Here is a 24580-nt window from a genome sequence, read left to right as displayed (position 1 = left end):
GCTTCAGGACGTTGCTGTGCATATAGGCATAATGATGTGGAACAGAGTGTAGCTTGGAATTCCAGCAGTTTCATACAAAATGTTAACTTCTTCGTAATCTTCGAGCAATTCAGGTTGGGGTAAATGTGGTAAACTTTATAGCCACGAGTCCACTTAATCTCATAATGGTTCTTCCGGGTTCTTCAACACTTTCTCGGTAAGTCCGAATTTGGTAATATTTAGTATGATGTACTTGCATGATGTCCTCGCAATTCTCGGTGTTTTGCCTCGTCGCCGCGGTGTTTCCGGGTGTTTCTGATCCTGGCCACGGGAGTATTTCGTCCGGTATCGCTTCCCCACTTGGACGCACCGGAGCTGATGCATTTCCATTTTTACAACGGCGTTTGAAACGCTGGAGCTCTTGCGACAACGGACAATATGGACCTGCATTAATTCTGTTATTATCAGGGCTGCAGTAGGCACTATACTGCAGTTCTTCTGGCATTTTCCGATGTCTCCGTTGCTCTTAATACGATGAGACCCGAACCCGATGAGATATTCGGTTTGCCTTCTTATTTTTGATGAATTGATATTATTAACAATACTTCTGATGTTTAACACTTTCGGCTATACAACCTTGAACCTTCTATATTCAATTAACTGATTTCGGCCAATAAAGTTGATTGATTTTCTTCAAATACACAAAACTTTTCCCCATGAAATGGGGCGTATTACGTCAGATTCTGATCACATTAGATTCAATGACGTCAGAACAAGATTGTTTAATGTTACCGATAGATGGCACTCCAGGTATTTGTTGACTCGGTTCGTTTTCGTTCAGTGCAAAAGTAGGTTGAAAAGTTGAAAATTCAACTTGTTTTTATCTAGCTCTTATATAACAATAAGTCAATAACACGTCTGCCTCATCTCCTGTAGAAAACGCATGCTTATAGTCACGTACGTAGACGCCTTTAGAACAACATCAATTATCAAACCCTTTGAACTTTGATAGGCAACTTATCATAGTCATCTCTGCTGACTACGTCGTTAGGGAGATACCTTGATCTAATAAGTTTGGCAACCACCTTGCTAGAGAAGCTTTAGATACCTGTTGCTCTGCGCGAAGAATTTAAGGTTAAAGAATTTACTTCCAATTTCATTTGCTTGATCAAAAATAATCTATAAATACTAATTTAGGTAATTCTAGTTTCACTTTTAAACCATGGCTGATGCTAGATTGAAAGCTGTCCTTGGCCACATGAATAATGGTTATCAGGTACTATTTTATTAATATTCATTTTCATGAAAGTTGTATACATATACTTAAAACTGTGTGTACTGTTATAGGGACATATGAATGGCCACTCAAGATTCCAGTACACCTTGGACAACCCTATGTTGACGCTGGAGCAGAGGCAATTCTACGAAGACAATGGCTTTCTTGTAATTCCACGCCTTGTTAGCTCACAGTTCTTAGATGCCTGCAAGGAAAGATTTCTTGCCTTGTGTGATCGAAGAGTCCCATGGGGTGGAATCACCATGATGAAAGACATTTCTCTGGCTAAAAACAACACAGTGTCAGGTGAACGTCTTTACAACAAAGCTCAAGACTTTGTCTACGATGAGGTTCTCTTCCAGTTTTGCCTGCTTCCTCAGGTAAGCACTTGTTCTTTTTTCTTCATTTTCACGTATTCAACTATAACTTTTCAATCTTTAGATTTTGGACCATGTTGAATGCTTTACTGGACCCAATATTCGCGCTATGCATACCATGTTGATCAATAAACCACCTGATACAGGAAGTCAAACTTCTCGCCATCCTCTCCATCAAGTAATTGACACCTCAAGTAATTTATTCTCGCTCAAATTTAATTCTCTTTGATGACAGGACTTGCACTACTTCCCTTTCCGTCCGGCCGATCGTATTGTCTGCGCTTGGACTGCCATGGAACGCATCACGCCCGACAATGGATGTCTGATTGTCTTGCCCGGCACCCACAAAGGAGTTTTGCATCAACACGACTATCCCGATTGGGAGAAAGGCGTCAACAAAATGTATCATGGAGTTCGTGGATATGACAATCACCCAATGGTCGAATTGCCAATGGAGAAAGGTAATGAATCAAATGAAAACTGAATGAATTAAGAATTCTGACATTGCAAACATTTTTATAGGTGACACTGTTTTCTTCCATCCAATCCTTATCCACGGATCGGGAATGAACAGGACCAATGGATTCCGCAAAGCTATTTCATGCCATTACAGGTAAAATCATTACCCCAGTGCGAAATAATTAAATTTGTTTAATGTTGTGTTGTTGAAAAAACTTACAGCTCGGCTGACATGCAGTACATCGACATCCGCGGAACTTCACAGGAAAATATCGCCAAGGAAGTCGAAGAAATCGCCAAGCGTCGCGGCATGGAACTCGAATTCCAGGTACTAAATTCACCCAACATTATTTCAATTGTGGGGGGATTTCTAAATTTATTTTGTTTGCATTCGGGGGTTTCAGGATATCTGGCGTTTCCGTAGTCGCTTGTGTCGTGGCCGTGACCCTTCTATCCCGGCTTAGAACTCGAGTATCAACATATTCTAGGGCTTCTTTCATCCGCCTTTATTGCCAAATTAACCAATCAACGTACATAATAACAAAATGGGGTACTTTTTTTAATCTGTATAAAATATTTTACTTATATAATTCTGGGAATTTTGTTTGATTCAACTTATGCAGCTGTTGTCGCAATACAGTTAAGAAAAACAACGCCGTCATTATTTGTTATCAGCTTATCATAGTCCTAACGAGATAAAAGCATTTACTGATTCCAATGTCCTTCAACTGTCATTGCACGTTTTATTGAAACTATATAAATTTTGAAATACTTATTAAGTAAATGTCGAAATGGTGCAATGAGGAAAGGATCATCTAGTCAAAATTGATTTCAATATGAATCGCAGAGTAATTCAGATGCAACTGAGCAAGTCAAATTGCAGAGCTGTTGCGCTATTAGTCGAGGATTTAGAGTCTGAAATCTGAATAGTTAATGGACGAACCAAAAGAGAACTTGTGACATGCGCATGAAATCTTAATTTGACTCTGATCAACGGCTTACAAAAATACGGAGAATCAAATTAAACAAATTATTCTGTTACAGAAGCTTCTAGAATCAGTTTATTAGTGAATTGATAAGCGGAACGAAACGTTACACAAACGGTTCGATAATGGAACCTTATATATGCGCACAACTGGTGCTCCTACTTACTAAACTACAAAATGTTTTTGGTAACTTTAGGTAAGTTAAAGTTAATTTAATCAATTTATTGTGATTGTTATTTTGTTTGTTTCGTTGTAACCGCCCTTTAGGAATCAAACATTTTATCATTCTCGAAAATATTTTTGTGTACGTGTTCAGTTCACGAAGTAGACTTCGGAGCACTTATAACTATAAAGATACTTGTCTAGGCATGTTTCATATGTTATCTTAAACAGGGCGTGATATGGAATTGCGGTATAAAACCCACTTTTTGGTTTTTTAGTCCATTGTGGCTAGACGCAATAGCAAATTGTGTGTTTTATTCTCTACAATTCCGTAGAACTTTGTAGTATTTTTTTTTGTAACAGTAAAATTATATTGAAATGGTTAATTCACGAACGTTTCGTCAGTGAACTTGAGTTTCCTGATGAAATGTTCTTTTTTAAAAAATCCCAGCATTAATAATTATATTAGTAGCATCATTTTAAAAATTATTTTTATTTGAAATATTGTAAATAGTTTAATCGAAAATTTGCAACTTCTAGAATTTGGGATATAATTGACCACTCAAAGTTTTTACATATCAAGAAAATTTGCACATTCAGCTCTGTATAACGGTGAGTTATCTTTTATTTTCGTTATTAGGCAATAATTCGACGTTTTTTTTCAAGTACCGCTTCCGGCTATGACTAATAAAGAATTGGACAAATTCCACAGAGACGTTAGTTTATTTTACATTTTAAAACCGTCGGTAAAACCCAGCACAAATTAAAGGGGATATCGATTAGAAAGCTGAGTCACCCGCCCTTGCATTTTAACCATAGCAATATCGATTCAAAATTGCGAAAGTTTGTCGGAAGTTTTGGGGAACCGTATCGTATTCTGGCATTCTTGGTATAGGTAACAGTAAAAGTTGGGACATTGGCTTCGTCCTTGTTGTTCCCCCCCTCTCCCCATTGTTAAAGTTGCCCTGCGGCAGTACGCATTCCAAAATCAGTCGCCATCTTAAGCTTTCAAAGGCCATTCGGGTACATACATACATTCTACGCTTATTCGTGTTCCTCCCATCTTTGTTATCAGCCTTGTTGTGAGGAAAAATGTATCATTTTTAAGGAAATTCATACTCTTAAATTGGTAAGTTAATCACTTTAGTCAGTTTTAAGTGCTATTTCATTCAAATAACAGCGAAAAGTGGATTTAAAGCGATGCCCCCATTATTAACGTGTTGTGATGCGCAGATTGCTATTGTAACGTTAGGATTTCTTTTGTTGTGTTTGAGCCTTGGGAGAGCATTTTCTACTTACTTAATGTTTGTGTTTCTTTCTTTGCAGTGTGGCTTTTCCAATCTACCTTTTCAATTCAACTTAATTAATCGACTGAGTGTGCTCCTCTAACAAAATGAGCTCAACTGAAATAGGCACATTTCGTCAAAACTCACTATCTTCACACCAGTTTTGTCATCAATCAAACAACAACGTGATTGATGCTCCAATTCACCCTAGTTTGCAGAAAAGTGTCCCATCCAGCAACAGCGCTTCTCAAAGAGCTTTAAGAAGTGAAGCCCTGCGATTAGCAACTTTCCAGGGATGGCCCCTCGAATACCTTTCTCCTAGAGATCTTTCACGTGCTGGCTTTTTTTATCGAGGCCTGGCAGATCAAACCCAATGTGCATTTTGCTGCATTACCATCAGCCAATGGGAAGCTCACGATGATCCCATGGCTGAGCATAGAAGACATGCTCCAAATTGCCCTTTTGTTCTTCAATTATCAGTTGGCAATATCCCTCTCTCCAGTAATAGAAGTGTCCCCACTGTCCAACCCGTCGCCTCATCCTCACGTCCATGTGCATTCCCCTCATTGGGCGGTGGTGGTGGCGCAGATACATGCTCCCGATTTCAAAACGAATCTCGTCCCAATGCATTACCCGAAAGAGGTGAGCAATTTTCATCAATAATTTGTTATTCAGCAATTCAATCTCTTGTTGAAATTTAGTTCCAGTGGCATTAACGATCCGTCAAGCAAACGGCGGTGAAGGGCCATCAACTTCGGGTGACTTGTCATCATTGAGTCTTTTGCCACATCAACAAGCTCGTCATCCTGAATTGACATCGTTAGAAGCTAGATTGAAAACGTTTGATGATTGGCCGCCTGGTTTAGAACAACGCCCACCGCAGCTAGCTGAAGCAGGATTCTACTACATGAGTACGTCGAAATTTAATACCATAATGCCGAGCAATTTTTTATTTTATTAATTCGATTCTTTCTTTTTTTCTAAAATAGAAACTGGCGATCACGTCAAATGTTTCTGCTGCGACGGAGCTCTGCGCAATTGGGAGCCCAAGGACGACCCGTGGGTAGAACACGCCCGTTGGTTCTCGCGTTGCAACTTTCTAGTATCCGTGAAAGGAAATGACTACATCAGAGAAATTCAAGCTCGATACAAGGTATAATAAATAAGCACGAAAAGTGTTTACATCCTGTGAGTCATATTAACAAATCATTTGAATATTTGTATAGCAAAATATTCCTGGATCGAGCGCGGCTTCAGAAGATTTAGTCGAAGTTAAAGAAGTTAAAAAAGAAGAAGATGGTAAAAATGTATGTAGTGCTGCTGTGCAATCGTCGGAAGAAGCTACTGGCGGTGATGCGCCATCCACTTCTGCTTCGTCCAAACTACGTGACGCCCTTCTTTGTCAGATCTGTTATGACCAGCAGCTCAGTATGGTCTTTCTACCCTGCGGGCATTCCATGAGTTGCCCGTCCTGCGCTACTGCTCTCACCACTTGTCCCCTCTGTCGTAAACGCATCGAAGCGACGGTCCGCGCCTTCTTTCCCTTTTCTTAAAAAAACAAACATACGGTAATTAAATATTGGATCAGAGAAGAAACACACGCCCCTAGTTATGGCGGTGTACCGGAACTTGAAAACGCTTTTGTTTGTATGTGGAAGAGAGATAGCCTTTATATGCATTTGATTTAAAAAAAAAGTTGGCTTAAAATAATTAGCTACAAAATATCCAGATAATAAATGTAATTACAAGAACTCTCTCGGTTCAGAGGCACATTTTTGACAAGTGGTTCCCAAAATTTTGGGTATCGCGAATTTTACATATTCAAGACATTTCGAATGAACGGGTCCGTGGTCTTTGTTATTTCTTTTCGCAATTCTTGCATTTCTTCACAATTCACATCTTTCTTTTGCTCCATTATTTTTTTGGCACGTTCCAAATACGTCCGCATCAATGTATCACCTTCCTGTGAATATACCATTACATGTAAACGATAATTAACAATGTCGTACTATATAATGTGTAATTACCGCGTTATCGCTCTTGCGACGTTTCATTGTCGGATCACCTGATTCATTATTATTAGGCTGTATGGCTTCCAACTCTTTCGCCTTCTTTTGGGCAATCTGCAAATCAATTTTAAATTTATTATTTAATTTCTACTCCCAAACAGCAAACACCAATGCGTACCTCCAAAACCTCTTGAGGGAAATGAACCAATTCAGCGACGTGAAGCCCAAATGATTGATCGCACGAGCCTGGCTGGACGCGATACAACAACGTGAAGGTGTTGTCACCAGTCAAAGCAGTTACGTGAAGATTGTCCACTGCCGGCACTTCATCCGCCAAAGCAGTTAGCTCGTGAAAGTGCGTGGCAAACAACGCATACGGCTGAATTTTCACAGCAATGTGTCTGACGTAAAAACAAATCATTATTAAAAGTACCTAATGACAAAAATGATAAAAAAGGTTTGTATACTCTGCAATTGCCCAGGCTAATCCAAATCCATCAAAGGTAGAAGTTCCTCTTCCCAGTTCGTCAATGATTACCAAAGAGTCCTTTGTAGCTGTCTGCAAAAATAATGGGAAATGAATTCAACTTGTTGATATTATATGTGATGCACGTGAATTACTTTGGTGATGTTGGCGGTCTCAATCATTTCAGCCATGAAAGTTGATACGCCTTTGAGATGGCAATCACCAGCTCCGACTCGAGCTAAAATGGCATCAACGATTGAAATGGTGGCTGAAGAAGCTGGAACGAAACAGCCGATTTGGGCCATCAGGACAGCCACCCCGATGGAACGCAAGTAGGTGCTCTTTCCACCCATATTGGGCCCGGTAATAATGTAGAAACGATGCCCATCTACATTTGTATACAAAAGTCGCATAAATATAAAGATCTAACAAGCTTGTTTGTGCATCATTTGATTACCTTTGTGAAAAATTGCGTCGTTGGGGATGAAATTAACTCCGTCTTGGAGTTCCATACACGGATGCCTGACTTGAATAAGTTCAATGCTCCCCGATCCTTTCTCCAAGATGTGCGGTCTGACGTACGGAATTGGAGCGCTAATTGAGCATACGGCGAAACTTGTCAGTACATCCAGCTTTGACAAGGCATCGTTCAACGACTGCAGATGTTCAACGTATCCAGCTGCGTGTAAACAGTAAGAAATTAGGCATCTTGTCCCGACGTTACGTCTTCGCTAGATTGTAATAACTACGTACCAGCGACTGACAAGATTTCTTTAACAACTGAACTTTGTTGTTCCTCATAATCGTGGCGCACTTTCAAGTAAGTTTCGTTGACTTTTGCCAAGTCAGTGTTCCGGAATCGAACGCCATTTTTATTAGTATCAATTGTTTGGTAATTGCTGTTGTTGCGAAGATTCTTTTCATCCTTCAAAGTGACTCGGAAATAATAGCCGATCTGTGCGTTGCTCTCCAATTTGACGCTCTTGGAAGTCTCCAGCTTGAGATCGGATGCCGCTCGGGATAGGACCTTTTCAGCTCTCGGGCCGCAATCATCTAGTTCTTTTTTGAGCTCTAATAGAGGGCCGAATTAAGTCATTAACTTCATGATTCACCTGACATACGCGCATGCAAATTTCTATACCTCCTAGTTGGTCGTCAAAGTCTGCCTTGATGATAAAATCGCCTCGATCTGCTTGATTGAGGTCTATAGTTGTCTCTACCATCTCTTTCAATTTGACAAGCTTTTCGTTCGCATTTCGTAATGGCTGGATGAGCACGTCTATAAGAACAGCGGCATGATCCCCCTGGTTCTCCAGTAAGCAGTCGACCAGCACCGGCAAGCGACTCAAGCCCAAGTACAACCTGGAGCAGAAAAATTGTCAAGAAAGAGTTCACAATCATCAACAGGTTTGAATTTTATACTTGTAAAGATCTTGTAAGTTGGCTTTAGCCTTTTGCAACTTCTTGGCTAGTCTTTGGTAATCCGGCATCCGTCGGAGGTGATCCTCTGTTATCGTTTGTCGTAATTGGACATCATTGACGAAAGTTTCTACGACATCGAGACGTCTATCAATCCTGTCTATAAGTAAGATTTTCATTTTAAAATACGACGTGTTGCTTTTAAACTTTATTCCAGCACTTACTTTTATCTGTAAGAGGTTGTTTGATCCACTGAGCCAACAGTCGCTGACCACCCGATGTTCGACACTTGTTGAGCAGTGCAGCGATTGTACGAGGAGCTCCAGCTTTGGACGTCACCATTGTCGAGACCTCAGCTCCGTACGAAGTAAGATGCAAGGCGGCGGATGCTGCCGAATCAAGTCTCATGTATTGAGTAAAGTCAAAGTTTTGTAGACTGAACTGCCCAAAGTTTGTTTCGTCGGCCATTAGCTATAGAAAATGTTTCAGTAGTTAATTGTAAATAGTTGAGAATAATTATGTGTAGATATAAGTTACGTCTAGATGTTTGACTAGGGCGGCCAGAGCTGCCATGGAATGATCTAAACTGACTTCAGGAAGCGCAGCTGCGTTTTCTTGTTGTCCTTTTTTGAAGCGCAAGAGTCGATTGAGTAGCCGAACTGATTCTGTGGATGAAAACTCAGCTTTCTTGTTTTCATTTACTAGCAGTCCATGCCGGTTCAGCATTGTTTTCGGCGCAACGTAAGCTTCACCATGTGGGATCAAAACCTCCTGCGGGTAAGTGTTAAATGATATTTGACCTTTTTAAATTGATTAAGAAGAGTAAGCATGCCTTTGGACTTAGTTGGACGATGAGAGATTCTAAATTTGAGAAGGCATCATTGTCTGAAAATTGAGCCACGAGTATCTTTCTTGCATAAGTATCCACATAGCTGCATCCTATTTGATTTTCTGAGCCAATTTTGAATGCTAGAATACCAACTTGAGAGGTTATGTCAGTCGATCCAAAAATCAAATCTTCCACTTGGGTGAGGTTTCCAGGACTTGCTTGATATTGGAGAGACCAGTCGCTTTTGGATCCATTGTAGATTTCAATGCAGTAGTGCTTGACTAACAGTACTTCACGTGCAAAGTTCTCAAAGTGACTTTTGTTGAGGACCACCGATTCCAACTTCTTAGCTCCATACCCCAGCATCTTGACGACACTGTGTGTTTTGAAGTAATCTCTTGAAGCGAGAAGGGCATCTTGCCCAAACAAGGTAAAAAATTCCCCTCGATCAAAGAATCGCAGAGTAGTGGCAAGTTTCTGAAACGCCATGGGTAAGTAAATTTTATTTCAATCAGCTGTTTCACTTTTGCTCTTGCTTACCTCTGGAAGATTTCCATGGAAACTGATAAAACCTTGCTCGTGGGGGATTTCTAAACACCAAGTGTGAATTTAGATCATTAACAAGCTTGTCGAGGGATTAGAATAATTACCTGGTACATTTGTAGAATCAGCCATGACGTTAGTTATTTTGCTGCTCTGTGTTTTCCTTACTTTAGCGCGCGTTGTAAAAATTCTTGTGAAGAAAACAGTGTTGCCAAATTAGATTTGTAAATCCGATTTTCTAATTTTCAGATTTTCTTTTTCTTGCCATTTTGTCTTTTTTTCTTTTGCTTCCTTTTCTTTTTGTTTTCTTTTTTCTTAATTTTTGAAAAATGGGATTCATTCAGATTAGACAAGTAGCGCAGTATGTTGCAAAAGTCAACAAGATTTATCCATTGTCACTGTTTTTCTTGACCTTAATGGCAGAAGTTCATTATGTGTTTTTAGCTATTTGCAACTTTTTACTACTTCGGCAAAATTGAAAATTTGTTTGTTCGATTCTGATCCTGTTTTTGAAGATGCTAATTGAAGCTAATTACAGAGTAATTTTCTCCAGCATGTAGAGTCAAGGAGAAGGCATGTATTGTGTATTTCATGACAAATTGTTACGCCAACAATTTTCAAATGCTTTATTTTTTGTTGGGGTGGTTGAACAGGTAAGTAATTATGGAACCAACCAGGTTCTATCTGCCCTGCTTTTAATTTGCATGTCAAACAATGTGCATGTTGTAATTTCAAAAATATGAGCATGATGATACTGAGTTATTAATTTAAAGATGAAATTTGCATGAAAGTTGATTAAATTGTTATTCCTCACTAGATGCACAAAATTCAATCCGACTATGGAAACTGAGAACTTTTCGACTATATTCCTGATTCATCAAGTTGAATGAAATCGGAGCAATAGTCGGAAAATTTTCGCTTAAACAAGCGGACAATTATCGCGTAGTATTGCCTGAATCGCGAATTCGCATTGTAGATCATTTAATTCATTGCCAATCAAAATCATATTCGCTTACTAATAAAAAATCGCAAGCATTCAAACATTTCTCAAAAATTTTAATCTGCATGAGCCATCTGATTTGAAAAAATTCTAATTCCATACTTATATTAATTCTGCTTGCAATTCTCAAATGTTATCGAAATTTGTGTCCATCCATTGACTTTCTACTTCTTTTCGGATACTTAATCTCCCCTAGTCCCTTTGAAAGTAATTCACAAATTGGTATCCCATCTCCCGTAAATGAGGAAAATGTCATTTAGCCCGTTCAAATCGTAAATTCAAACCTTTCAATGTAAAAAGGACTTTATCGCTTTGGTTGATTTGTTTATTCTCCATTATCCCTAATTAGCTCCCAAAACCCCCAAGTGAAAATTATAGTGTTAAACTTTAATGTGTTTGTGAGTGTATGTGATGGTGAGGAATCCCTGTGCTGGCCAAAAGTCGAACGCGTCAAAAACGACCTAATGGAATCCTTCATGATATTGAATTTATACAAACAAGGAACTGGCGGGAGAATTCGAAATTCCGGAATTGCATCAGAAGATGAGTTATTCTCGCCGAGTTCTAATTTTAAAGAGCATCGCAGTGTTTAATAAGAACAGGAAGCGATCTTCCACGTCCACCACCACCATCTTTGAAAACAATTTGCCGCAGAATCTTTTGGCCAGAAAACATCGACGAAAAACAATTGTCGTTCATAAAAGTAAACCAACCAATAACGACAGACTGTCGGCCATCGTCTTTTTTATTTTCCTCATCATTTTGCTGTTGAAAATCATCAACTCTTCCGAACTGGCAATCCCGCTGGCGGCCAACGACGAACATCGAGATCGTCTGGTGGATGTTAGACGACGAGCGCAACTTTACCTCGCCGATGTCTACAAAGTCGCTCAAGCCCCGCTGATGTCATTTTACGAAAATCTAGTCGTTTCTCTCGCAAGTAATTATGCACACGCTATTCCTTTGAAGTTCTTATGTATCTTGTTCTTTATAGGGATGCGTGCCGATCGTGAGGCTCAGCTGGATCGATCGCTTCTCATTAAGAAATCGCCTAGGATTTCGTTCATTCCCGATCAAAGTAAGTCAAATAAAATCCATTGCGTCTTTATTGATTGGTTTGTTTTGATAATTGTGTAGTACATCCGAAAGTGATATTACTAAGGTTAGATCTTAACACTTGTGGCCGTATTAGATCGTCGATTATAAGAATACGAACTAATAAAGTTGACGAGTGTTAAGAATAATCCTTCACAAAATCGACGATGGCTGAAACGGAAAGTATTATTCATTCCGTTAGAAAATGAAATAATGATGCATAGAAAATTGAATTAATACGTTTTTTTTAATGAATTAGATAATACCGATAACGACAAACCAGTACAAGTCCGTTTGAATTCCGACGGTGCAGTTCCGGCTAAGGTCATCAACAGGGCCGTCATGAACAACCGATTCAATTCAACCAAACTCTACAGATCTTTAGCCAATCGTGTGACATTAGTCGAACCTACTCGACATCTTTTAAAACCTGTTTCAGGTAATCAAATTGTTTGCGTCACAACTTCTCCAAGCGGAAGCGACGCCGGAATTTATTGCACGACGAAATTTCTCTGCTCACTTTCCGGCGGCCGTCCTAAAGGTCCTTGCATCGCTGGAAAAGTCAATTACATCAGTAAGTACATCAAAAACATTTTGTCAAATGAGGTGAAGTTGCTAAGAAAAATTTGTTGTAATTAGATCCGGTCAAAACGTTTGGCGAAATTCACTGGAAGCAATCTGCCAACGTTAGCGCTCAATCCACCTGCATCCTGACTGTCAAAACCAAGAGCAAATTGCTGCAACTTCTGTCGAAACCCATTTGCAAAATCCGGTTAACAATTCGTCAAAACTTAATCGAGTAAACACTAGTAAAGGTTCTATCTCCCTTGTATTGAATAGGTTGGAGTTTATGTCACTCTCCATTAGTCAGCCGACTTCCGGAATTTGTACCGACGCTATTCCAATCAGCCAATCATCTACCGTGGTGCCCATCAAATGTGATGGCAAAAGCAGATTTAACAGTAACAGCAAAAGAAATTTAAATTTTATCAATTCATTCGAGTTTAAATTTATTTTTAATTCCATAGAGCATCTCGACGTGCTATCATCGGCCGTTACCGCCAACGACGTCCAGCTCATGTTCAATTTCGTAGCTGGAACAGACGCCATCTCGTGGAACATTGTCGTCCTTCCTTGCCGGGCATTCTTCCTCGTCGGTAATTTAAAAGTATATTTGATTAATTAAACGAATTGATTTCCAGACTGTACATGGAAGTTTCTTCTTAGCCAAATTCACACCTAATCTGTGAAGGCGACCACCGCATTTAGGTGGGATTTTGGCTTGCAAGAGACATCTCCCATCAGCCATCCAGCGGATTAAATTTAAATTTTGATACTTAATTGACTATAATTCTTTGCGCTAATAAAAATTCGTTTGTTTCACGCCACAGGTAACGCGACCCGTCGGATAAACGACCAGACCTACACCGTTTGCTTCAGGACGGAGCTCATCTCCGAAAAGGTGTACGCAAATTTCATTTAGCATCTCATTTTTTTGACGTGTTTGCTGATGGACTTTGTGTAACAAGAGAGCGGAAAAGATGAACTTGGCCGTCTACCTGGTCAACAGCAACGGAGGCGATGCTTTCTCCGTTGTCAAAGCTTCGACCAACGTCATCTCCGCTCTGGCCGTCATCCAGGCCAATCTCGCCGCCGTTGCAACCGCCGCCTTCACCTGATCTGCTCCAGGTGACTAATCCATCAACCGCCGCCACCAAATCTTCCGTAAGTTGTTAAACCGATGGCCAATTCTAATTAGATAAATCGTAACCGGGTTGTATAGGCAATGTTTAATTAAATAATCATGTTTCTCTGTGTCTTGTATTCCTAATGAAAATTGCCGTGCCATTTCGTGTGTGTAATCATTTTCTTGTATTTGAGGAATTGTTTTTTTAAATAAAAATCATTTCAGTGAATCAGTTTTGAATCGCCAGTAAAATTCGAGGCTTTGATGGTATCCAATCTGGCCATATACTGCGACTAAATTGGTTCACTGAAAACGGTTTTTGTAAATCTTCGTGTGGCGAAATGATTGAATTTGGAATTCCGCCAGTGTTTCTTATTAACTTAATAGAATTAATTATTTCTTTGGAAAATTAGAAGTAGCAATAGTATATTTAACCTATAGCATAACTTAAACTAGCGTCTAGAAAATGTCGATTCCACCTAATTAAATTTCCAGTGTCTATTATCTTAATAACGATTTACTTGTTTCATCTTTTCTCCTGAGCATTTGGCTCGTTAGTTTTATTTTACTAAATTTTGCGCGGCAAACGATTTCTTTTCCAAATGTTTATTCTTTTAAAATTGTGTGTCGATATGTGAACAATTACATTCTAACGAGAGAACGCTTCACGGGATGTGATGAACTGCAATAATGTTGCAACTATACTAATTTGGATATAGGTCACGAGATTTTTGCAATTCATGTCATTGCATGTAGCATTCATTTGCTGGAATGATTCATTTCATCGGATCTGTAAGTTTTTCTTAAATGTCATTCAACCTTAAATAATCTTTGGTGTTTCATGTGTATTATTATCCCCCTGTAATTCCCATTTTATCACTCCTATAATCCTAGATTATGGTGTTTTGTGTCTATCCTATCTAATCTCCTATTTAATCTCTATGCCATTTTAGATGTCTACGGTTACGTCAGATTCAGTAAACACATAGAAAAAAGACACCAAGTCTATTTTTTAAATTTTTACGAGGAAACCGAAAAAGGAAATTTGGTTTTTCAATGTGACTGGCCAGCAGCTAATTAGTAATTCGTACACGGAAACTGAAAGTTAACGACGGTACCGTTTTCTTCTCATAAACAAGGGTCAGTGTTTGACTTCAAGGGTGAAAGAGGACGTTTGATGGCCATCCTGCAATTCAGCTCGGAGATACTTCAGAGGAGGATCTCCATATTCTACATACCATATAATTAAGTAACATAACATGATATTATACTGTGCAGAGCATATAAGGATTGACCTTTAAACACTAAAAACCCCAAACATTTTTGGGCAGAAAGAAGAATTCCCGACGGTCCAGTGCTGGTCAAAGAATTCTCAAACTAATAACACGAGCAACAGTTTCATTGTCTTATCGGTATAAAAGGTCCGAACGAACCGAGGAGAATTGACAGTTGTTGTCCGGTCTTCCACCAGTTTAAAACTATCGAATCGATCCGCTCAAAAAAAACAGGAAAATGTTGAAATTTTATTGTCTGTTCCTTTTGACTGTTTTAATGCTGCAGGTCAGCCGAGCCTGTGAAGGAAGAAATCACGAAGAATTAAAATTCGCAGCCGCCAGACAACAAACCGAAAATTATTTCGCTTACGCTTACGGATACACTCCGAATTTGTGGAATTCTCTTTTCTATCGACCGAATCTTCGTTACGTTCCAGCAGGTAAATAGAATTCCTTAAGTATTTGGTTTCTCCATTAACTATATAAATTGTTTGGTTCCCATTCCAGTTTATGCCAGTCCAACATACGAAGGACGGACGCCAGCCATTCCGCAATCGAGAACCAACCCGAATAAAAATAATTTTGCCAGCAGTGAGTATATTGGCTACTATTCAATTTTTAGTTAGATATAAGATTAAGACTTTTATTTTAAAAAATAGGCCGAGAAGATGACGAAGGTGAGAAAACGGACGACAAAGAAGAAAGTCGTTTCGCCATTGGTCTGGCCGAGAATTATTTGAGCAACAGGCCGGTGGAGTTCAACAGCGGATTGAGCACCTACAATCCTTGGGGCCAGAAAATTAAAAACGTCCTCAACTTGGGTCCCATTTCCGTGAATCCCAACGTCAATTATCAAGTCGCTTCTTTCGATTCTTGCACGTCACGCAACGGCGACGCCGGAATTTGCGCTTCACGGGCCGTCTGCTCCTTATTTGGCGGCCGGTCGAGCGGGACCTGCCTCCTGGGCTTAACCTGTTGCGTCAGTAAGTCATGCAAATTTTTAATTTTCTGAAATAATCAAAATATTTTCACGTTATGATGTATAAATAATAACAGATGCGATCAATACTTGCAACGGTGCCATCACGTTGAACAATACTTATTGGCAATCACCTGCGACGACAATCAGCGCCCCTTCCACCTGTTCACTGACTGTCACATTGGACAACAAACGTAGAGAACAAATCAAACCCATTTGCCAAGTTCGGTAATATCAAAATAAATGAATTTAATTTGAAAATCAATAAGTTTTATTTGATTCTGTCACTTGTATAGGTTGGATTTCGTAACATTCACGACCGCGCAACCGACAGCTGGCAATTGCGTCGACACTTTTGAAGTTGGCGGGTCGTCTAACGTGGCCCCAGTTATTTGTGGAGATAACAGCGGCCAGCACAGTAAGAATTAAATCTATTCAAACCGATGGAACTTGATTACAAATTGAATTCAACTTAGTGTACCTTGATGTCCAATCGTCGGCCATCAGCTCTACCGATCTGAATCTCAAATTCAATTTCGCTGCTGGCATCGGCACTTATCCGTACCTTCCGCGTTCGTGGAACATCAAAATTGCTATGCTCCCGTGCGGTGCTAATTACTTGGGTACTATAACATTTTTAATCTCTTTTGAAAATGGCGCGCTAATTCAAATTTAATATTTTGATCCGCAATTAGCTCCCAGAGATTGTCTCCAGTATTTCACTTCTTCTTCCGGCAGAGTCAGTTCGTTCAACTGGCAGGACGTCGCCAGCACAGCAACGCGCCAACTCAATAATCAAAATTACAGGATCTGTTTCAGGACCGAATTAATTAAAGCGCATCCAACGGTATGTGATATCACAATTTCTATTATTCGATATTGCCAATTTAAATACGATATTTTTCGATTTGACAGAAAGCAACTCAAATGTGTCTGTCCGTTTGTTCGGTGGCGAATGGTGGCGACGCCTTTTCCATAACGACGGTACAGCCTGGTGGCACTGACGTCGCCCTCAACAGCGCAACTTTAATCAACTTTGCGGCAACTCTTTCGGCCGTGGGTACAACTTACAGAGACACCCAACAAGGTACCACAGCCGTTTGCCTCTACGATTTCCTGCTCATCGCCGGTGGCAGAGATTCCACCAATGTCGAGGCCGACCGTTACTGTGGCAACGCCCTCAATCCAGCCGCCATAGGAGGACCTAAAATTCCGCCTTTGAACGACCCTGCACCTGGAGGTTCAGCTCAAAGTGTTCAAGTTTGTTGTAAGTGAAATAAGCTGATTTGCAATGTCCTATTAATATTGAATTGTGTCTGTTTATACAGCTGCGATCGTGCCATTCCGACTCATCTACCGAACGGACGGGACTGAAGGGGCAGTGACCGCAGTTGCGGCGTCGAATGTTATCGGGGCATCAGCTGATACAGCCAATACGGGATTCTGTTTAGACTTTCAAGAGAAATAATTTTGGGCAAATGAATAGTGCAACTCCCAGTGTAAATTATTTTCATTTTGGTTGTGGAATTCCTTTTTTGTTTTACGAACTGCGATTATTTATTTATCAAATGGAAACAAGTTGCTTAGTGGCCGTTCGTGACCAAAACTTGTTTTCATGGGGTTCACCGTGACTTCACGATCGAGAATATGATTAATAATTTGCATTAACTTGCCCCTGAATTATCTAATGGGATTTTTTTAAAAACTTAGCCGGCCATAAACGGAATGATTTCTATGTCGCGTGCAGTGAAATTTTATGACACTTTTCCCAGAGCTATAGATGTCTATAATAACTCTGCTTTTTCAATGAACTTATATTTATTTAATGATACTGCATCCATTGATCCATTCTTTGTCAATTAATACTGTTATAAAATGAAATTGACAATAAAGAATTAAATAACAATAAATTGGCAACACTGTTTCGCAACTTATAACTTGTCAATAAGTTGTCCGCTAGGCGCTAGTCACTTTGTTCTTGGTCTTTGTAGCACGTAGCTGTCTGTGAAATCAAATCAAACAGGATCCGAAATTCCATCATTGCATGTTCGACGTTGTTCGTATGATCGTATTCTGTAGGCTAGTCACGAAAGTTAGCTCATCAATGGTGTTCTGTGAACTTAAAATGTTACTCATTGAACTGTTAAATTGTAGTAAGCATGTGACCAAAGAGATATAACGAGTGTTCCCCATCCACTTGCACGTGGTTGGAACAAACGAGTCAAGTCAAAGAATAGTCAAAACATTTCATCTTACAAGATATCAGGTATGGAATATCTTCCTGCACTGGTTTTTCAATCTCTTCATGCTGAATATGGAACGAAAGCTAAAATTACTTTTTCTTGGATGTGTTTCTTAATCTGTATGTGTTTCTCTGATCACTCATGTGCTGTCACAACAAGACGAGGCCAAACAAGTAAAGCGTGGCTGTTGAACTTGTATCTTCATATGAAGAACAGTGTCCATTCCCGCTGTGAGCACCAGCCCTACTAGAGACACGCAACAAGGTCTAACGGTCGTTGCTTCTTTGATTTCCTTCTTTTCGCCGGTGGCAGAGATTCCACCAATAATGTCGAGGCAATGTCGAGGCCGACCGATACTTTAATCACGCCCTGAATCCAGCCGCCTTATTGGGAGTTCCCAAAATTCCGCCCAGTTGAACGACCCTGCACCCGGAATCCCGGATGTTCAGCCCACACCCCACAGCGTCCCAAGTCTGTAAGTGAAACAAGCTAATGTTAGAAAGTGTTGTGGCTGACATTGACCTAGTAATATTGGGTCATTTCCCTTTTGCTCGTGAATTCAATCTTCTTTAGACTTTATGTTTTGCCTGCGGTTACTTTTAAAAGACACGTTTATTTATTAAATGGAAACAAGTTGCTTGCTACCAAAACTTGTTTTATAGAGTACACCGTCAAGACCAACGATCCAGACCAATTGATGAGGCATCCACATGCACCTGGTGACTAATACTACTAACAATAAGCCGGCCATAAATGGAAGGATGTCTATGTCGCACCGCAAATAGCCTTGTTTGCAATCTATCAACTTCTTATTTATTAAGTCGCGCTGGCTCGAAGTCGACAAAACGAAAAGTAATGCAAATTATTGTCCTTGAGAATGACAAATGGTTTTCCAAGTAAAAAAACGACTTTTGTTAGGTTTTTTTTTTCTTTTTCGTTGCCATCTAGCAAATGGCAACTGAAAATAACTGGCGGGAACGGGAAGGCTTATGGAAATTCCCACTGTGCGGTTATAAATCAGAGGTCATTCACTTTGCCAAGTTTGCAGGGCCACTGGTAAGAAATATCCTTCAGTTCGTTTCCTAGACTCTACCGGACTTGCCCGCATCAATAGACGTCTAAATCAAATTTACATTTCAAATGTTTTTCAATTTAGTGCTGTTGGGTTTTATGGTAAACCAAAGTGGCTCTTTTCCTGTCCCTCTTGACAAATCTCCCGAATCCGAAGCCCAGGTAATCGGTGTGTCAATAAATTGTCGCCATGTCGACTAAATTTTTTTTTAAATTTTTTTGTCTAGTATTATCTAGCGAGTTTCGGCTACCTGGATGCGGAATTAAAGAATTCATCCACCTCGTCTGTTTCCGCTGGTACTGTGCGAAATGCCGTAAGTGAATTCCAGTCCTTTTTCGGCTTGGATCCAACAGGTTAGATCATTTACATAACAGCATCCTATAATACAACTTACAAGGTCTTGTCTTGAAATTGTGTTATTAACTTCTTTTAAAATTATTTTCAGGTATTGTGAACGAGGAAACATTGACGTGGATGAGGAAACCGCGTTGCGGTCTTCCGGATCGTGATATAACGAAAGGTTCTTCTACTCGCCGGAAGCGCAGAATTGATGTTAAAGGTATTTTTGTTTGTTTGTTATATCTTTAGATTTCTTTGTGCTCGTTTTTGAGTTATTTTAGGTGACTCATGTTTCCTTTTAATTTATAAGACCGTTGGACTAAAGGTGAATTAACTTACGGTATTCGCAAACACACGCCGGATCTTGACAAATCCGTCGTGGATCGAGAAATCGCCAAAGCATTTCGGCTATGGGAAGAAGTAATTCCATTGACCTTCACTTTTGTTGAGACGGGAAACGTTGACATCGATATTAGGTAATAAACACTAACGTAAAGTATATTGCAATTGCATCTGCTATTATTGTTTCAATATTAAATTGAACTTTTACAGTTTTGAGTCCGGAAGTCATTCCGACAGTAAAGATGATACTCCGTTTAAAGGGCCGGGTGAAGTTTTGGCTCACGCGTTCTTTCCCCAATCGGGTGGTGACGTACATTTCGACGAAGCCGAAACATGGACCATTAGCAGTGATGGTAACAAATTTTTGTCAACAACATTCCCCTTAATCTATTTAAAGTGCCTTAGCTTGTGTAATATGAGATTTCTTATATTGTTAAATACGCACAGGTACGAATCTGTTCCAGTTGGCTACTCACGAATTTGGCCACGCCCTTGGTCTGGCCCATTTTGAATCCAAAACGGATGTGATGTTCCCAACATTCGAATACCGCCCTGATTTCAAATTGGAACCCAATGACATCAACAGAATCCAGGTTTATTCATTTACTAATGAATCAATGAAGCTCTGTTCTGGCTAATGCCGCTGATTTACATTTTTTCTGTTCAAAGCAACTCTATGGCATCAACAATAAATGGCTAAAATATAAACTCAGCGAAATTGCAGATGACGTGAAGAATTTGAAAAATGAATTGAAAGGTAATTTGACCAAAGAGAAATTCCTTGCATACAATAACGGAAAGGTTTTAATATGATCATTTGAATGCAGAAACGAAAAAGGAATTGAACGATGCAAAGAATACCATCGCGGAATTGGAAACAAACGGTGAGATTATTCGAAAGCATTTACAAAATGTGCCAGCTACTAATTTAATCAATTACAACGATTTCCAAGGTCACACCAAGGTCAAATCAACGGCCTTCTATTTTTACGTGCAAAGGAACAGTGCGTTCAACGTAGCTAATGTTGCGATTCCGTTCGATGTCGCTCGAGTCAACAATGGAAATGCCATGGATTTGTCGTTGGGAATATTCTTGGCACCGAGATCGGGCATTTACTTCTTCTCCTTCACGGGATTGGCCAGTTTCCCAGAGACGAAATCTCCAAATAAGGTGCAGTTAGGGATAGGACTTTATTTAAGAGGCAAGCGTGTCGGAAGTGCCCTAACGGAAGAGTCCAACACGGTCGACAAACAAAAGTGTCCGCTGAGTCTCCAGTCTGCGCTGAAATTAGAGAAGCATGACAACCTTTGGTTGCAGATTGATGTCCAATCGTCATCGGAGGTGTCTCTATTTGACGACGCAGGTCCAGGACGAGATGACCATTGGACTCATTTTACCGGATGGATGTTACAAGAGGAAATTCTTGAGTCACTCTAAATGTTCCGTGCTCTCTTGGCTCTAGAATATGTGCTATAAAGATTAATAGCACTCTTTTCCCCTGGATTGTTTTAAAACAGCTAGAATCCATTCGTTCTGATGCCCATGTACAAAGTCAAAATACGTAGGGGAATCCAAGCTGAAGAATATTTACTTGATACCAACTGTTGGCTAATTGTAAATATTCAATTATAAACACCGTGCTTGTCTTGACTTTACTATCTGAAGGCTTCCGTTAGCCTTCGTTTGCATGTAAAACCTACTGTGTTGAATTAATCACTATGTCACACCGCAAATGGCCTTTTTTTGCTTTTATCACCTTCTTCTTTACAAAGTCACGCTGGCTTGATCTCGACAAAACGTCCTTGAGAATGACAAATGCTTTTCCAAGTAAAAAACGACTTTTGTCAGGTTTCTTCCTTTTTCGTTGCTATCTGGCAAGTAGCAACTCGGCAACTGAACATAACTTGCGGGTACGGGAAGGCTTATGGAAATTACCAATGTGCGGTTATAAATGAGAGGTCGTTCGCTTTGCCAAGTATGCAGGGCCACTGGTAAGAAATATCCTTCAGTCCGTTTCTTAGACTCCACTGTACCTGTCCGCATCAGCAGACGTCTAAATCATTTTTACATTTCAAATGTTTTTCAATTTAGTGGTGTTAGGTGTTGTGATAATCCTAAGTGGCGCTTCTCCTGTCTCTCCCGACAAAGAAGCCCTGGTAATCCTCGTGTACATTAGCTGCCACCATGAGGACTAAATAATAATATTTTTCACTTTAATTTTGGTCTAGAGTTTTCTAGCGAGTTTTGGCTACCTAGAACCGAGACTAAAGAATTCTTCCACTGCATCTGTTTCCGCTGATACTGTGCGAAACGCCATAAGCGATTTTCAATCCTATGCCGGCTTGGATCCAACAGGTTAGATCATTTACATACCAGATGCTGTAATGTAGCAACTTATATAGGCTTGTCTTGAAATTGTGTTATTAACTTCTTTTTAAAATTATTTTCAGGTATTGTGAACGAGGAAACATTGACATGGATGAGGAAACCGCGTTGCGGACTTCCGGATCGTATTATACCGGAAGGTTCTTCCACTCGCCGGAAGCGCAGCATTGAAATTAAAGGTATTTTTTTTTTAAATATGTATCTTGATATTAGTTCTAGGATGTGACTCGTTTCTTTTTAATAGAAGATCGTTGGGTTAAAGATGAATTAACTTATAGTATTAGCAAATACACGCCGGATTTGGAAAAATCCGTCGTAGATCGAGAAATCGCAAACGCGTTTCGGCTGTGGGAGGAAGTAACTCCATTGACCTTCACTTTTGTTGAGACGGGAAACGTTGACATCGAAATCCGGTAATGAAACAATAACGAACGTAACTTATATTGGAATTACATCTGCTAGTATATTATTTCAATACTAAATTGAACTTTATTAATTACAGTTTTGAATCTGGCGCTCATTCAGACAGTAGAAATCACGACGCGTTTGATGGCCAAGGTAAAATTTTAGCTCACGCGTTCTTTCCCCAATCGGGCGGTGACGCACATTTCGACGAAGCCGAAACATGGACCATTAGCAGTGATGGTAACAAATTTTGTCGGCAACATTATAACTATTTTATTAAAATTGCCATATCCTTTTTGATTGAGAATTCCAATGGTTATAAATTGCATAGGTGCGAATCTGTTCCAGGTGGCTACTCACGAATTTGGCCACGCCCTTGGTCTGGAGCATTCTGAATCCAAAACGGCTGTGATGTACTCATTCTACGATTACCGCTCTGACTTCAAATTGGAAACTGACGACGTCAACAGAATCCAGGTTTATTCATTTTCGTTTGTAAACTGGTGAATTGAGGACACTCTGTTCTGACTTATTCCGCTAACTTACATTTTTTCTTCAAAGCAACTCTATGGCGCGAAAATCAATGATGGGTGGTTAAAAGAAAAATTTAAAGGAATTGCAGCTGACATGGGGAAATTGGAAAAAGAATTGCGAGGTAATTTGACCAAAAAGAAATTCTGTTCTTAAAATAACGGAAAGGTTTCAATGATCTTTTATCATTTGCTTGCAGCAACAAAAAGGGAATTGGAGGAAGCGAAGGTTACCATCGAGATTTTGAAAACAACTTTAAACGGTGAGATAATTCAAAATCATTTACCAAATGTGATTGTAAACCTTTTTCAATTGAAAAGCGAGAACGAGAGACATAAAGAACAACGACGGTAAAATGCCAACCTCCTGCGAAGACTTGGAATCAATGGGTCAGAAAATTAACGGAATATTTTTAGTGAAGGGAACAAAGGCCACAATCGATACAGTCTTTTGCGACTTTAATCCGAACAGCAACAACGGTAAATGTGAAAAAAATCTTGCCTGCTATCAATTTTATTAATCGCAGCTTTCAATTACAAATATTTAAAAATAAAATAGAATTCCAAAAATGGATCGGTCACACCGAGGTCAAATCAGCGCCCGTCTATTTCTACGTGCAACGGAACAGTCCATTTTACGCATTTAAAGATGCGATTCCGTTCGATTTCGCTCGAGTCAACATTGGAGATGCCATACGTTTACAAACAGGAATATTCGCGGCACCGAAATCTGGCACTTATTTCTTCTCCTTTACGGGATTAGCCGCTTTCCCAGAGTCCAAATCTCCAGAAAAGATGCAGTTAGGGATAGGACTTTACAAGAACGGTGATCGTGTCGGAAGGGCCCTAGCAGAAGAGTCCAACACCGTCGACAATCAAAAGTGTCCGCTGAGTCTCCAGTCGACGCTAAAATTAGAGACGAATGACGACATTTGGTTGCAGATTGATGTGAAATCGACACCAGAAGTGTCTCTATTTGACGACGCAGGTGTGGAACGAGATGAACAATGGACTCATTTTACCGGATGGATTTTACAAGAGGAATTTCTTGAGTCACACTGAATGTTTTGTGCTATGTTGGCTGAACAATGTGTGCGATGTGATTAATATTAATAATACTGTTTCACTGGATTTTTTTAAAAGAAAAAGAACTATAATTGACGATGAATCCACTTGATCCTGGTCTCTATAAAGCTGTTTAGAAAATGGAACTGTAACGTAAATGTCTTCATCGCACGCAAATGACCTTGTTTGTTTAAACACATTTTATTTTTATTTTTTTAGTCACGCTGGCTTTAACTTAAAAAAAAGTTCAAAACTTTTTTGAGGTTTTCTTCCTTTTCTTTGCTAACTGAAATGTGGCCACTCATCAACTGAATATACCCGGCGGGAGCGTCAAGGCTTATGGAAATACCTCAAGTGTGGTTGTAAAACAGA

General features: G+C 39.7%; 7 protein-coding genes across 13 annotated transcripts; 6 read left to right on the top strand and 1 right to left on the bottom strand.

The window, feature by feature from the left end:
• The first annotated feature begins 769 nt into the window (after positions 1-769).
• LOC124205644 (phytanoyl-CoA dioxygenase, peroxisomal-like) lies at positions 770-2744 on the top strand. Of its 5 annotated transcripts, none has more exons than XM_046603101.1 (9): positions 770-827; positions 992-1113; positions 1177-1255; positions 1327-1635; positions 1697-1810; positions 1868-2093; positions 2155-2245; positions 2314-2419; positions 2496-2744. In XM_046603101.1, exons 3-9 carry the CDS (start codon positions 1202-1204, stop codon positions 2553-2555), a joined length of 960 nt encoding a protein of 319 aa, XP_046459057.1. In that variant the 5' UTR covers positions 770-827; positions 992-1113; positions 1177-1201; the 3' UTR covers positions 2556-2744. The 5 variants fall into 5 exon arrangements, with proteins under 5 accessions (XP_046459057.1, XP_046459058.1, XP_046459053.1 ...); XM_046603102.1 differs by having other exon boundaries at positions 788-936; XM_046603100.1 differs by having other exon boundaries at positions 809-827; positions 1187-1255.
• Positions 2745-3505: 761 nt separating this feature from the next.
• Positions 3506-6519, top strand: LOC124205643 (putative inhibitor of apoptosis). 2 transcript variants are annotated; one of them, XM_046603096.1, is made up of 5 exons: positions 3506-3851; positions 4566-5167; positions 5227-5436; positions 5515-5678; positions 5752-6519. In XM_046603096.1, exons 2-5 carry the CDS (start codon positions 4633-4635, stop codon positions 6076-6078), a joined length of 1236 nt encoding a protein of 411 aa, XP_046459052.1. In that variant the 5' UTR covers positions 3506-3851; positions 4566-4632; the 3' UTR covers positions 6079-6519. The 2 variants fall into 2 exon arrangements, with proteins under 2 accessions (XP_046459052.1, XP_046459051.1); XM_046603095.1 differs by lacking the exon at positions 3506-3851 and adding an exon at positions 3898-4368.
• Positions 6250-10054, bottom strand: LOC124205641 (DNA mismatch repair protein Msh2-like). The gene is made up of 14 exons (XM_046603092.1): positions 9899-10054; positions 9789-9838; positions 9252-9725; positions 8957-9190; positions 8644-8890; positions 8423-8579; positions 8142-8362; positions 7754-8071; positions 7458-7679; positions 7156-7388; positions 7002-7093; positions 6713-6935; positions 6553-6648; positions 6250-6488 (listed from the first exon to the last, which is right to left on the bottom strand). Exons 1-14 carry the CDS (start codon positions 9921-9923, stop codon positions 6339-6341), a joined length of 2742 nt encoding a protein of 913 aa, XP_046459048.1. The 5' UTR covers positions 9924-10054; the 3' UTR covers positions 6250-6338.
• Positions 10055-11334: 1280 nt separating this feature from the next.
• Positions 11335-13565, top strand: LOC124203553. The gene is made up of 8 exons (XM_046600224.1): positions 11335-11731; positions 11786-11869; positions 12146-12460; positions 12526-12658; positions 12727-12848; positions 12915-13043; positions 13278-13348; positions 13416-13565. Exons 1-8 carry the CDS (start codon positions 11335-11337, stop codon positions 13563-13565), a joined length of 1401 nt encoding a protein of 466 aa, XP_046456180.1.
• Positions 13566-15021: 1456 nt separating this feature from the next.
• On the top strand, positions 15022-17760 carry LOC124205636. Its single transcript, XM_046603086.1, has 9 exons — positions 15022-15287; positions 15355-15438; positions 15507-15830; positions 15904-16054; positions 16123-16244; positions 16303-16449; positions 16522-16673; positions 16742-17093; positions 17155-17760. Exons 1-9 carry the CDS (start codon positions 15086-15088, stop codon positions 17292-17294), a joined length of 1674 nt encoding a protein of 557 aa, XP_046459042.1. The 5' UTR covers positions 15022-15085; the 3' UTR covers positions 17295-17760.
• A 1380-nt stretch (positions 17761-19140) lies between these two features.
• LOC124205640 (neutrophil collagenase-like) lies at positions 19141-21649 on the top strand. Its single transcript, XM_046603091.1, has 9 exons — positions 19141-19302; positions 19368-19494; positions 19587-19700; positions 19791-19956; positions 20033-20175; positions 20270-20415; positions 20492-20579; positions 20650-20706; positions 20776-21649. Exons 1-9 carry the CDS (start codon positions 19210-19212, stop codon positions 21258-21260), a joined length of 1419 nt encoding a protein of 472 aa, XP_046459047.1. The 5' UTR covers positions 19141-19209; the 3' UTR covers positions 21261-21649.
• On the top strand, positions 20865-24354 carry LOC124205637 (matrix metalloproteinase-A-like). Of its 2 annotated transcripts, none has more exons than XM_046603088.1 (12): positions 20865-20993; positions 21672-21814; positions 21915-21979; positions 22052-22178; positions 22274-22387; positions 22456-22621; positions 22711-22853; positions 22945-23090; positions 23175-23268; positions 23344-23406; positions 23465-23623; positions 23703-24354. In XM_046603088.1, exons 2-12 carry the CDS (start codon positions 21775-21777, stop codon positions 24203-24205), a joined length of 1620 nt encoding a protein of 539 aa, XP_046459044.1. In that variant the 5' UTR covers positions 20865-20993; positions 21672-21774; the 3' UTR covers positions 24206-24354. The 2 variants fall into 2 exon arrangements, with proteins under 2 accessions (XP_046459044.1, XP_046459043.1); XM_046603087.1 differs by having other exon boundaries at positions 22453-22621.
• The last annotated feature ends 226 nt before the right edge of the window (positions 24355-24580 follow it).

The sequence above is a fragment of the Daphnia pulex genome, chromosome 10, assembly GCF_021134715.1.
Source record: "Daphnia pulex isolate KAP4 chromosome 10, ASM2113471v1".
Lineage (NCBI taxonomy): Eukaryota > Metazoa > Arthropoda > Branchiopoda > Diplostraca > Daphniidae > Daphnia > Daphnia pulex.
The sequence above is the reverse complement of the archived record's forward strand: the minus strand, read 5'-3'. Positions and strand labels throughout refer to the sequence as shown.